This window comes from Lemur catta, chromosome 8 (assembly GCF_020740605.2).
Source record: "Lemur catta isolate mLemCat1 chromosome 8, mLemCat1.pri, whole genome shotgun sequence".
NCBI lineage: Eukaryota > Metazoa > Chordata > Mammalia > Primates > Lemuridae > Lemur > Lemur catta.
The window spans coordinates 80,529,319-80,542,281 of record NC_059135.1 but is presented as its reverse complement, the minus strand read 5'-3'; the positions used below and the strand labels follow the sequence as shown (position 1 = coordinate 80,542,281).

The 12,963-nt window shown below is 33.4% G+C and overlaps 1 protein-coding gene across 1 annotated transcript in view; it reads right to left on the bottom strand.

Moving 5' to 3' along the window:
* Nucleotides 1–12,963, bottom strand: part of LRP1B (LDL receptor related protein 1B) — a 1,757,623-nt gene that overhangs the window by 130,234 nt on the left and 1,614,426 nt on the right. The window contains exons 69-72 of the mRNA XM_045559136.1: nt 10,145–10,274; nt 8,393–8,499; nt 7,925–8,057; nt 849–971 (exon numbers count right to left, since the gene is read on the bottom strand). Of these exons, the coding sequence (XP_045415092.1) occupies nt 849–971; nt 7,925–8,057; nt 8,393–8,499; nt 10,145–10,274 (493 nt within the window). The remainder of the gene's footprint in view (nt 1–848; nt 972–7,924; nt 8,058–8,392; nt 8,500–10,144; nt 10,275–12,963) is intronic.

Below are 12,963 nucleotides of genomic sequence, written 5' to 3'. Positions count from 1 at the left end.
TAAAGCATTTGTACCCCCGAGATACTCTGAAATTAAAAAAAATGAATAAATAAATAAAGCTACCTCCTTGTATTTTTTCCAACTGTAACATCAGTAGTAAAATGTCCTCCTCTATAGCTAAATATTGCCTTTACTTGGTGCAACAAATAGAACAAAAAGGTTAAGTAAATACACTGATGCTCTATTTTTTTAATTTACCTGATGTTCTGTTTAGTTATATCTGAAGTGATAGATCTTGCTTTAAATTAAAGGTGCAACTACATTTTTTGCTGAAGTTAGATAAAAAGTATGAGAAGAAGGACCAAAAAGGAGTTTATAAAAACATAAAAAGTCCTATATTTTGTTGATCTCAAATTGGATATTTATGCTTGTTGCTTGCATAATTTTACACCTGACAAATGTATATCCCTTTTTTGAAGAACTTCAGCACTGGGTGACTTGTAGAACTATGTAGTTTTATCATTCACAATTCATTTTTTTTTCCATTTACTTATCTGTTAAAAAATTTTTTCACCTAAAACACCAATTTGGTATGAAGCCAAGTTTCTTACATGAACCTTAATTCAAAGGGTTGGCTACTCTAAATCCTCCCAGACAGACCATAATCTATCTTTTGAATAGTGCAGTCATGTGCAGGTTCAGATTTAGAAAGGCTTTCTATAAAGTCATAAACTTTGAACAGGGTAATCTCTTTATTACCTGAACAAAAGCTGTATCTGTAATTATACTTTATGTACCTAACCCCAGGACAGTAGAATTTGCAGTTCACCTCACCACTTCATTGATTCACGCTGGTGCATTAGATCAGGAGATGAGAGTATGATCTAGAGCCACATGAAATGCCATACCACACATATCAGGGGCTTCATCAGAGTTGTCTCCACAGTCGTCTTCTCCATCACACACCCAGAAATGTAGTTTGCAAAGGGAATTATTGCAAAGGAACTCATCAGCTCTACATATATTTCCTCCTTTATTTTAAAACAAAAAAGAGATAGATAGATTGAGCATAATCAATTCCAGTCAGTAAGACACATATTCCTCTAATTCTTGCACACAGTATCTAGTTTTTTGCTCCCTTGTATTTATTCCCTGTGTAATAGTAGGAACAGGTAATATCCAATTTTTTAAGAAAAGGTATTCAGTGAATGGTGCTGGAAAAATTGGACGGCCACATGTGGAGACTGAAACAGGATCTGGATCTCTCAACTTTCAAAAAAATCAATTCACAATGGATAATAGACTTAAACCTAAGGCATGAAACCATAAGAAGAAGAAAATGTTGTAAAAACTCTTATAAACATTGGCTAGGCAAAGAATTTATGATGAAGACCCCAAAAGCAATCACAGCAACAACAAAAATAAATAAATAGGATCTGATCAAATTTAAAAGCTTCTGCACAGCAAAGAAAACTATCATTAGAGTGAATAGACAAACTACAGAATGGGAGAAAATATTTGCATGCTATACATCCAATAAAGGGCTGATAACTAGAATCTATATAGAATTTAGGAAAATTAGCAAGAAAAAATCAAACAACCCCATTAAAAAGTGGGCAAAGGACATGAACAGAAACTTCAGAAGAAATAGACTTATGGTCAACAAACATGAAAAAACACTCAACATCTCTAATCCTCAGGGAAATGCAAACCAAAACCACAATGAGATATCACTTAACTCCAGTAAGAATGGCTTTTATCAAAAAGTCCCAAAACAACAAATGTTGGCATAGATGTGGAGAGATAAGAACACTTATACACTGCTGATGGGACTCCAAACTAGTACAATTTCTATGGAAAGTACTGAGGAGATACCTCAAGGAACTAAAAGTAGAACTGCCATTTGATCCAGCAAACCTAATCCTATGTATCTACCCAAAGGGAAAAAAGACATTCTATAAAAAAGATATCTGCACTAGAATGTTCACAGCAGCACAAATTCACTGTGCAAAGATGTGGAAACAACCCAAGTGCCCATCAATACATGAGTAGATTAATAAAATGTGGTATATGTATACCATGGAGCACTACTCGGCCATTAAAAAAATGGTGAACTACCTATTGTATTACCTTGGATGAAGCTGGAGCCCATTCTTCTAAGTGAAGTATCAAAAGAATGGAAAACCAAACACATGTACTCACCATTAAACTGGTACTAATTGATCAACACTAATGTGCACATATGAGAAGTAACATTCATAGGGTGTCAGGCAGTTGGGAAGGGAGAGGAGGGAATGGGTAAATTCACACCCAATGGATGCAGTGCGTGCTGTCTGGGGGGTGGGCAGGCTTGTAGCTCTGACTTGGGCAACACAAAGGTAATTTATGTAACCAAAGCATTTATACCCCTGTAATACTGTGAAATAAAAAAAAAGATATTCATGGTTTACATTTCAAGACATTCTAATATTCTCATATATACTCATATTTTCTTTAGAATATACTGAGAAGATGGCATAAGAAAGTTTTTAAAAATATAAATAATCTATTTCAAATAATTTTTATGTTACTGAACGTAAAGAAATTTAGATTTTTAAACATTTTAGTTTTTAAAATTTGTGCTTTTCTGGAAAGAAATACACCTCTAGTTATTAGATAATTCAGCTGTACATGGAATACTAATAAACTCAATCATTGAAAACTTGAAATACCTAGTAAAAAGTTTTTTCAGTCACAAAGAAATAATTAATTTTATAACAGCAATAGGAATTTGGCCATATCATATAATATTCCAGTTTTTCTTATAAGAATTGTGCAATAAAATATCCTATTTTAGGAAGATTTTTTAATAATGTTTGCATTTTTTTCTCTTTTCAAAAATAAATAGAAAGCATCAGGAATACAGAATTGTTCTAACATAAAATTGCTAAGTACATCTACCACAAGCAAAGGACCCAAAGAACTAATAAATTTGAGTCATATGTCTAGAGATGAAGCAATATATAATGGGACTACAATGACTGGGGAGTTGCCAACTGTGGGTTCTTGTGTTGCTTTGGGCAAGTCTATTAATGTCTCCAAGATTCAATGTCTTTATATGTTAAAAAAGAGGTATGATTAAAATGATTTATAGTTCATATTTGCTAGAAGTACCTGGGGAAACAACACAAAGATGAAAGTTTGAAATTAAGATAAATGCAATTGCTCTCAGAGTATTATACTACCTATTTAAACCTCATACATAAGATAAGGGATATGGCTCCGGGGCTGGCTAGATTTGACCACCTGAAGCCATTAAGGTCTTTAAAAATGGATACCTTCATTAGAGCATGGGGCTGAGGAGTGATAATGGTCACTTTTGCAAGCATAGAAAATACCAAGAAATAGCCATTGTTCATTTTGTGGATACACATTGGAGGAAATAATGTACTTAAGCTTGTGAAGGTCAAATAATCCTTTCTTCTTTGAGTTTTGACTTGCTACACAAATCTCTGATAACTCACTTCCAGTGGCAAAAGGTTTAACTTAAGAAATGACAAAATCAGATTTGTATTTTAGAATGAAAATACTAGCTGTGGTATGGAGAATTTGGAAATGAAGATGGAGACAGTAAAGACAAGACTGGAGGAGAAAGACCAATTTGAAGAAGTTTTGTGGCAATCCATAAAATAATGGATGGTGATGTCTAGCAGGCTAGTGGATTAGTCTGTCTGAAGTGTAGGATAGGTTTCTGAACTCTAAATCTGTATCTGGGAATGTTCAGAATATAGTTATTATTTGAAGTTTAAAAGAGAACACAGGACAAACCAGGTTGGGTAGGTAAAGAGGAGTCTACTAAAGAAAAAAGTAATCAGAGTGATTGGAGAAATATATGGAAAAGGTGATATCAGACAATTTATGGGTAAAGTGTTCTAAGAAGAATGTCAGCACATTTAAAAATGCTAAAGGATAGCTTTAGTGAAGTGGTGATGGGTTTAGTGAAATGATTTTAGTTAGTTATTGAATGAGATGAAGAAAGAAGAAGTAGTGAATTTAGACATTGCTTTCCAGAAGTTTGGTCATAAAGGGAAGGAAGAGACAAAAAAAAAGTCAGGTGGTAAATGAGCCTGGTTGCTTGTGTGGGTGAAAACAGATGTCTGAACACATTTAAATGCTTCTGGGAATAATTCAGTAGACAATACAGAATGGAGAAAGGGTAATTGATATAACGAGTTTCTTGAGAATCTGGAGAGTATGGGGGATTTGAGATCCAGAGCAAAATAAAAAAAATTAGACTTAGACTGGAAGTGAGACTAGTTTTCTATTTCGAGAGGAAGGAAAGGGAAAAGCTTGAGCAGAGTTACAGGTATGTTTCTTAATTGGGGCCCAGATGTTGAAAAAAGCTCATGAATTTTATCACTGCTGTGATGTAGAAGGTGAGGTAATTAACTGAGAGAGAGGGAGAGAGAGAGAGAAAGACAGAGAGACACAGAGGTGGCTTGGTGACAGATTTGAGAAAGTCAGCTTTTTAAAAACCTGATATGGTAATGGTACAGTGACATGATTAGGAAAATAAAGGTAGATTGCTTAGAATTTTGAGTAATAGTTAAAGCTCAGACTGAGAATTTATAGTGATATTTCTCTGAACAGTGATAAGATTTTCTGCAAAAATGCTTATCAGAACTGATTTTGGCATCTCTGAGAACCAACGAACTCTAAGATATAGACAAAGGCAGGTTCTGGTGAGTTAACCAAAGTGAATATGAGCATGTGAGACTTTTGAAAGTCCAACATTTGTCATTGGGGTACCCCTTTCTTTCAAACTTCTGCAATGCTGACCTCTAAAATACTATAATTCTAAATTTAATCTCAATTATCAAAACCCATGCAACAAAATATAGTACCCTTTAACAACTCTCTCACTCTAAAAACCATAAAAAATACCACCTTTAGTCATGAGTACCAAAGAAATTAAAAATATGAATATGAGTATGAGGGGAGTATTGCCCTAATTCAAAATCAAAATCCACAGAATATGAAGGCGAGTTGTATTTTTTCAGAATAAAGATTCTAATGACTAAATCTCATTGCATGCTCCACTTTACAATGGATTAAATTCAAACAGAATTTATGAACTCTTGACATCCTCTGATTACTTTCAAAAATTCTATTTGTAGCCCATACATCAGTCTTGTTAAAAAGAAAAACGAGTTCCCTAAGGTATTTCATTAGATAACGTTGTAATTTGCCCCATAAGAGTGTTGGACATACCACTGTTTTTATTAACAAAAAGAGTAATATAAATGAAATCATAATTATAACAGAAAGGCAAAGAGGTTTTGTGATAACCTACTAAAGACTTCATGTTGAATTATAAAGAATTTGCATTTCAAAAAAAATGCATCATGAGGTTCCCTGACATTTGAGTCTCACTTAAATTGCCTGATTTTGAAATGGCATAAAGCATACATAAACAACAACAAAACAACAACAAAACAACAACAAAAAGGTATACTTTAAAGAGATTGTCTAGATTAAAATTCCAGTTTCCTAGTCATGTTCTTGATCACATCAACAGGAGGTTATTAAAAAAATAGAAAAGTATATATTAATTAACAATACCATATCTGAATTATAACTGAGTCCTTGGCAGGTTCATAGAAATCTGGTCAAGAGCATCATCACCAGAAATAAGCATCTTAATTTGGGGTCTCAATTTTGGTTGAAAAAGTTTTAATATATGATATAATATTTTATTTCCATAAATATCTTACACATTTTTGAGCTGAAAATTACTAAAAAGAATACCTCCCAATCTTTTCCACCAAAATTGTATAAAGATAAAGTCTGGAAGCTCAGGCCAGAAGAAGCATCAAATTTCCTTGTGGCCATTATGTTTTAACTTTAAAAATGTGAATGCTGCTTTTAATTCCATAGTGTTTGGGAGTTTGGTCTTTTAAAGTAAACTAGTAAAAATGATGCACTGGAAGGATGTACCATGTTTATCCTGAAGATTTCTTATGTTCCAGTCTCCAACACTGAGCTCCTATTAGCTCACATGTCCAGATTTGAGATGAATGGAAGTAAGATTTAACAGAAAAGATGTTTATTCTGAAATTTGATTTCCTCAATTCCTTAAAACACCTTTAGCCAATACCTAAGCCACTTCCTGGGAGTAAATTAAATACTAGAAATCTGAACGTGGTCATGCCTTAAGGTACATCCATACAGGATCAAATACTTTAACTACCAAGATATTTCATTGGAACTTAACTACCTAGCAGCAAAGAAGCCCAAGAAAAATTGGAAGTGTGAGTGGAAAGGAGAGAGGAACTCTTTCACATTGGTAAATTATTAAATTAAAAGCTCTCAATTCTTTTCAGTCAGTAAGAATAAATATTTTGTAGAACTATTTTAGATCTGAAGGACACTTCAGATTTTCTAGTGTGGCCAGGGTATGATACATAAGAGGAGCAGTAGAATATAAGTCTGGGAAAATAACATGTGATCATTCTCTTGTAACTATGACTATAACCCATGTTGGGTAATTTCTATGTAACTGGGTACCTTGAGTAAAGATCTATATAAACAGAGGTACACTTAAATAAAATGACCCAGATAGCAGTGAATAGCATGTATTGGAGAGCAGTTAGGTGGTACTACACAAATCCAGGCAAGCAGCAGTGGGAGAATGGACTAGATTGGTGGTAGTAAATGACGTTAAGGGATGGAGGTGATTAGCTATAAAGTGGAAAATGAGGAAAAGCTTAACTGTCATCCCAAAGTCTTTGAATACAAGCATGCACATGAGTTGCTGCTGCCAGACTGTCCACAGTGTTTGTTGTCTCTAGAGTGGCCAATTGCAGAAAATGAGTGTGAGAACTTAAGGTAGAAACAGCTATTATAGACATTTAACCTTTTATGGCTTTCTATAATGAACTGCAGATTCCAAATGAAACTAAAATTGCTTCTGCTGAATATAAAATAGGATGGATTGGAGGTTTGGGATGGAGATATCTCATCATAAACATCTGATGGAATATTCAAGAAAGTAGAATAAATTTTTCTCTGAGTGACTAAGTATTTACAGAAGTAAACATTTTAGATAGAGTTTAACTATATAAACCCTGGGTGCACATCCAAGTGCCTTGATTCATGTGGCAATAGCTAGTATCATTTCTGTTGATGATGTTCCAAATATTCTGAAATGTAACTTCTATTGAGAGGCTTTTGTAACCAGGTCACAAGAAATTTTATATTTCAACACATTTAACAATATGAAAATAACAAGAATTGGTTAATTTTTGATCATTTTAAGCTTCAACACACAATTGCTTTGCTGTCATTAACTCTCATTAACTCCAAAGTATAGTAATAATCACTGTGTTTAATTTGGTGGATTATAACTAAAAGTTGTCATCTGTCAGGAAATGGCCTTCATGTAGCTGTAAAATAATATATGACAAAACTGAAAGTTGTCTTCCAGATTGACAAAAGAAAGGTAGGTCATTTTCTCAATGATAGGGCCAGAAGGAAATCTGGGGCACAACCTATAACCCATATATCATATAGTATAGTGATGTGTGCAGTCTAGTATACCATATGTTGCTCCTATTCTTTCAAAGTAAGGCAGGCAACATAGAAGAGAAGCATGCACAGAGAATACAGAAAACCCTTTTGCAGCAATGGCTATGCTGTCTACATTCCCTATTGTCTTCACATATTCCTATCCTTGACCCAGCATCCAGTCTGAACACATACTCAGTAGGCACTCAATAAATGCTTGCATTTTGTTCGTTTTTGTGAAACACAGATTGAAATTACGCTCCTGAAGATAATATGGATTTTGCATATTTAGAACAGGCTGTTATGTAATGAAACTAGAAAGAGTAAAGAGGATCATTTCATGAGCCTATCCTCTGCCCCTAGCACACACTACACATTCTGCGCAGCACCTTAGCTTCCATTCTCTCATTTATGGGCACAGAAACAAAAAATACCTTACCTCTGTCACACTTTTCTTCATCACTGCCATCCACGCAGTCGTGAATTCCATCACACAGCCATCTAACTGGAATACAGTGGGCTTTATTTTTGCACCGAAACTGATCTTCCTTACATTCAGTCACACAGTCCATCTGTTCAAATACAAATGGGCACTGCAGTTTTCATTAATGATAACGATACAATCACAGGGAAAATAAACATGCAGCCTATAATACTAGAGATTTATTATACCTTGGGCTTTCTTTTATCTTGACTTAATGAATATGACCTCTATAAATGACAATAAGCTTTAGTATATGGACAGCATAAAGATTCTGGTACTTGCTGAAATGATTGTATCCAATATACTTACTAACATTTTAGACAATGCTAAGAATCGAGATTCTGTCTCTTTATTTTCCTTGCATTTATTTTCCCAAACCTAATTCATGTAATGCAAAGATTTTAATTAAATGATAGATTTTACCTCATCTGAACCATCAGCACAATCATATTCTCCATTACATTTCAAAGATGCTGAAATACATCCGCCGCTGGCACATATATATTCACTTGATGAGCAAGTAGGAGAAGCTGAATACAATTATAAATTTGAGATTTAGATACAGTAAAAGCATGATGGGTTTCAGATATACAGACACAAATAAGCATGTAAAATAAAAATTGATGGATGCTAATAAGAATTGTTTATATTATTTAAACTGTATCCAACATCTAGTATTAAAGATTCATTTAAAATGTGCTTTGAAATATTATTACATTATATGAAATATACTTCAGTGATATAATAGCCTATGAAGTAAGGATTTAACTCATTAAAGAAAGAAAGGGGAGAAAAATTATAACCTCCATCCCTTTGATTTTGAAGTATCAAATGAGTTTTTCACAATTTTAAATTAAATTATTTTAAATTATTAAAGCCTCAAATTATTTTCAAAACTGTAATAATATTTAGCAACCCTTGGAAATGTTAATCATATGTACACTATATAAAGCAAAAGGCAAAAGTCTTGGTATGGTCTCCTAGACCCAGTGATATCTATTTAGCTGTGTTGGCCAAAGGAGAGTATTTGAATTAGTTCTAAGAATTTTATTGTTTGGGAGTTTTAAACATAAATATATATATGTAATTAACAGAGCTTATATAATGTGCAGTATTACATTATGATATAGAAATTAAAAATAACAAGTGGATAAATGTTATTACCACTACCCGGTCTAATTAAATGGCAGGATTATAATAGCTGGCATTGTTTATGGGTTTGGATGTGCTAGGCTTGCATTCAAACCTCTGTGTTTCTGGCCTTATATTAGACCATGAAGTAGCCAAATGTACTCACATAATGTCTTTGTAGGCCAAACTGCTTAGTCCAGGGACTCTAAAAAGCTTTTTCCTTGAGATCTAATTCATTTTAATTGGCAGTGTTTGCCTAGGGATCTATATTCATAAGGAATCTAAGAACACATCTGGATTGAGCAAAAAGGAAATGCATGATCAATTAGCAAATATGGGCATGACACTGGGGTGTGGTAACGTGTGTTCCTTGTATCTGCTCTTCTGACCTAGTCGCTCAAGGTAATGCTTTCACTATTATACATAAATTATAGTATGATTTTCTGCCAGTAATTTTTTTCTTATAAGAAAATGTAATTAAAATACTTATGTAAAAATTTAAGTGTTTTAATGAGCATATTTATAAACCCATAATTTAAGAACAAGAAATGCATAAACTGGTTGGTGTCATTTTTTTCTATACTCTGGTTTGCTTCCTAATTTTATTTTGATTTGGCCCGATATGTAAATACAAATAATATGCTTCTCAGCTGGCATCACACTGAAACTACTACATTCTGTTTCATAACCTCAATTTCCATAACTAAAAACCTGCCTTTAATAGTACTTATAATGTCAACATATTTCATTTGACTATCTTGGGAAAACAATTCCGAATGGTGTGATAAGATATAAAAACCAGAAAATCAAATTTAGAGGAATAATTTTCAGATCCCATACATAAGTATTGATCTTATCTGCCAAAACACTTTCTACACATATGACGGGCACACCAATTAATTTATCCACAGAGATTTCAGATTACTTCTTAAAAATTGTAAACATGTGACATTTTTGCCACTTTTTTCTGCATATTGTTGCTAAAATTTAAATTCTATCAAGGTAAAATGTCAACTAAATTAAATATCACCTCAATCATTTTACCTGGCTCACAGTTTTTTTCATCTTCCCCATATTTACAGTCTTCATGGCCATCACATTTCCATTTTGCTGATATGCACTGACCATTGGAACACTGGAACTGGTCTTTGGAACAACTTGTTTCACAATTTCTCTGTCAAGAACACAGATGTAATTAAAACTAAATTTTTAAAAAATTGTCTACAAGCCCCAAAAGCTAGAAAATTCATGCATAGAAAACCTTGAACTGATCTTTGGAACAACTTGCTCCACAACTTCTCTGTCAAAAACAACACAGATGTAATTAAAATTAAATTTTTAGAAAACTGTTTACAAGCCTAAAAGACTAGAAAACTTACACACAGAATCCTGGAAATGCATTATACAAATCATGTCTACTATATATTAGTGGCCCAGATGGTCCTATTTTAAGCCCATGACTATATGACATAACAATTTTTCACTTTCAATTGACCTTTTGGGTCATAATAAAACAGACAAATGGAAAAAGAATATAAATGCCTTGGTCTCATTTGGTCTCATCATACTAATTAAATTGTTCCAAGTGGTTAATTTTTCAACTGATAGTTATGGGGTAATGGAATTTTAATAATTTTAGGTGATAATGAAGATCATGAGGACATAAAAGGGTTAAAAAATTATTTCTAGCTTTCACACAGCAGTTGTATTGCCAGCTACTTGGGAGGCTGAGGCAAGAGGGATCTTGAGCCCATGAGTTTGAGGCTGTAGTGTGCTATGATCACACCTGTGACTCGCCACTGCATTACAGACTGGGCAACATAGTAAGACTTTATCTCTAAATATTTTTAAACAAATATTTCTAAGCAAGTACGTTCAGTTTGTTAAGGGTGTGGGAGAAGGTGATTAGAGAGGCATGGAATGTGAAACAAACAAGAATCCTAAGGCAAATCTGTTTTGCATTGGCTAAACTTCCCTTAGTTTTCCTTCTTTCCCCAATTCTTTTCCCCTTCTTCTCCCCATTTTTTTCCTTTGCACCAGTCCCTTTACAACTTAGTTGGCTTTCATAATTCTCCTTCTCCTCTCTTCTGACATTTGTTCTTAAAGAACTGTGAAATGAACTGTCACCATTGTCATTTCTGCTAACTTATATAGAGATTTTATTTGGAAGTCAAACAAGATGGCAGATTTATCTTTCCAGATCTTTCAACTCTTTATATGAGATAATTTAAAGGGATCCACTAGAAGTTCATCTCCCCTGGGTCTGAATACTCTGTTTTAAATGGGATGTGCCTACGAAGTGTCTTGTCAGGACAATGTTTTCTGTTGTTAAGTAATTTTTTATTATTGCCAAAATGTACTTGTCTGTTCTTCCCACAAAAGATGCAACACTCTCACAGCTGTGGATTTCCCTGTGAGTGAAGCATGTTGAATGACTATTAATACTTTCTTTCTTCCCAGTTTCATTTCCATGTAATGAAGGAAACTTTACTTTCTGAGTTCTTACAATTTTTCTCTTTGCTGATTGCAGTTTAATTAGGCTGTCTGCTATATAATTAATTTTTTTCTTCCCTTCTTTTCCAAAATATTGAGAGTTTACCATTTTCCAGTGACTTAGATAATGGGAATGCAGAAAAAACTGATATTTACTCCCTTTAATTATTAAACCTATAAATTAGTATGAAAGACTAACATCTGAACCAACAATTGGAATAAAATATAATAAATGCCAAGGTAAATGGATATGGTTTCATATTGGAACTATTAGAAAAGGCTTCAAAGAGGAAGTTGTATCAGAAATGGAACTACCTAATAAAAAGTTTTTTTTGTGTGTAAGGACAATTAGAAATGTGAGGTATCTGAAGGTTAAGCTAAATAATGGCGAATGGTGTGAAAGATATTAGCGTAATAGCCCATGCACTGGGTGTGAGAAAGAGATTTCATATGTTTTGTCCACCACTGTGTTCCCCATGCTCAATTAGTGCCTGGAACATAGTAAACATTCAATAAAAACTGCTGAGTGAATAAATGAATGAATGAAATAGCAAATGTAGAAAATGGGAATATAAATTAAAATCTCATATAACTGAACTCCATTAGGATAAAGATCATGTCTTTCTATGAACCAAGTATCTAATGCTGTGCCATGATTATCATAACTGTTCAGTAAACATCCATACAATCAATGAATACTTATCTCTGCAGTCAGGTCATTAAAGTAAAATAGCTCAATGACCAATGACACTGGTGTGTCTATACTCTTTTGACAATAATACAGAAGGTGATACTTCTAGGTACTTTTAATATCCTTGTCAGATTTCAATCTGCAATAAATTGCAGTGTAGTTGTATGTTTGTGTATGTGTGAGTGTGTATGTATCTATATGTGTGGGTATTTAATTATTTAGACATTTAAAAACATACACAAAAATAGAAAGAATAGTACGACAAACCCTATGTGCCCACCATGTTCATTCGACAACTGTCAACACTTCGCTATTCATGTTTCATGCATCCTCTCCCCACTTATTTACTTTCTGAAATATTTTAACATAACAACAATAGCATCAGAAACCTAGCAATATCACAAAAGTAAGAATAATTTTTTAGTATATCCAATCCATATCAAAACTTTCCTCATTTACTTAACTATATGAAAATATTGTTTGGTAAAATAAGGATTCAAAAAAGGTCTATACATTGAACTTGGTTTAAGTGTCTTTTGATGTATAACTATTTCCCATTCTCTCGGGTTTTTTAAATGCCATTTGCTACTTGAAGAAACCATGTCATTGGTACTATAGAATATCCCATGTTGTAAATTTGACTAATTGTTGATACCTTAGCAACTCTAAAGCGACTGAT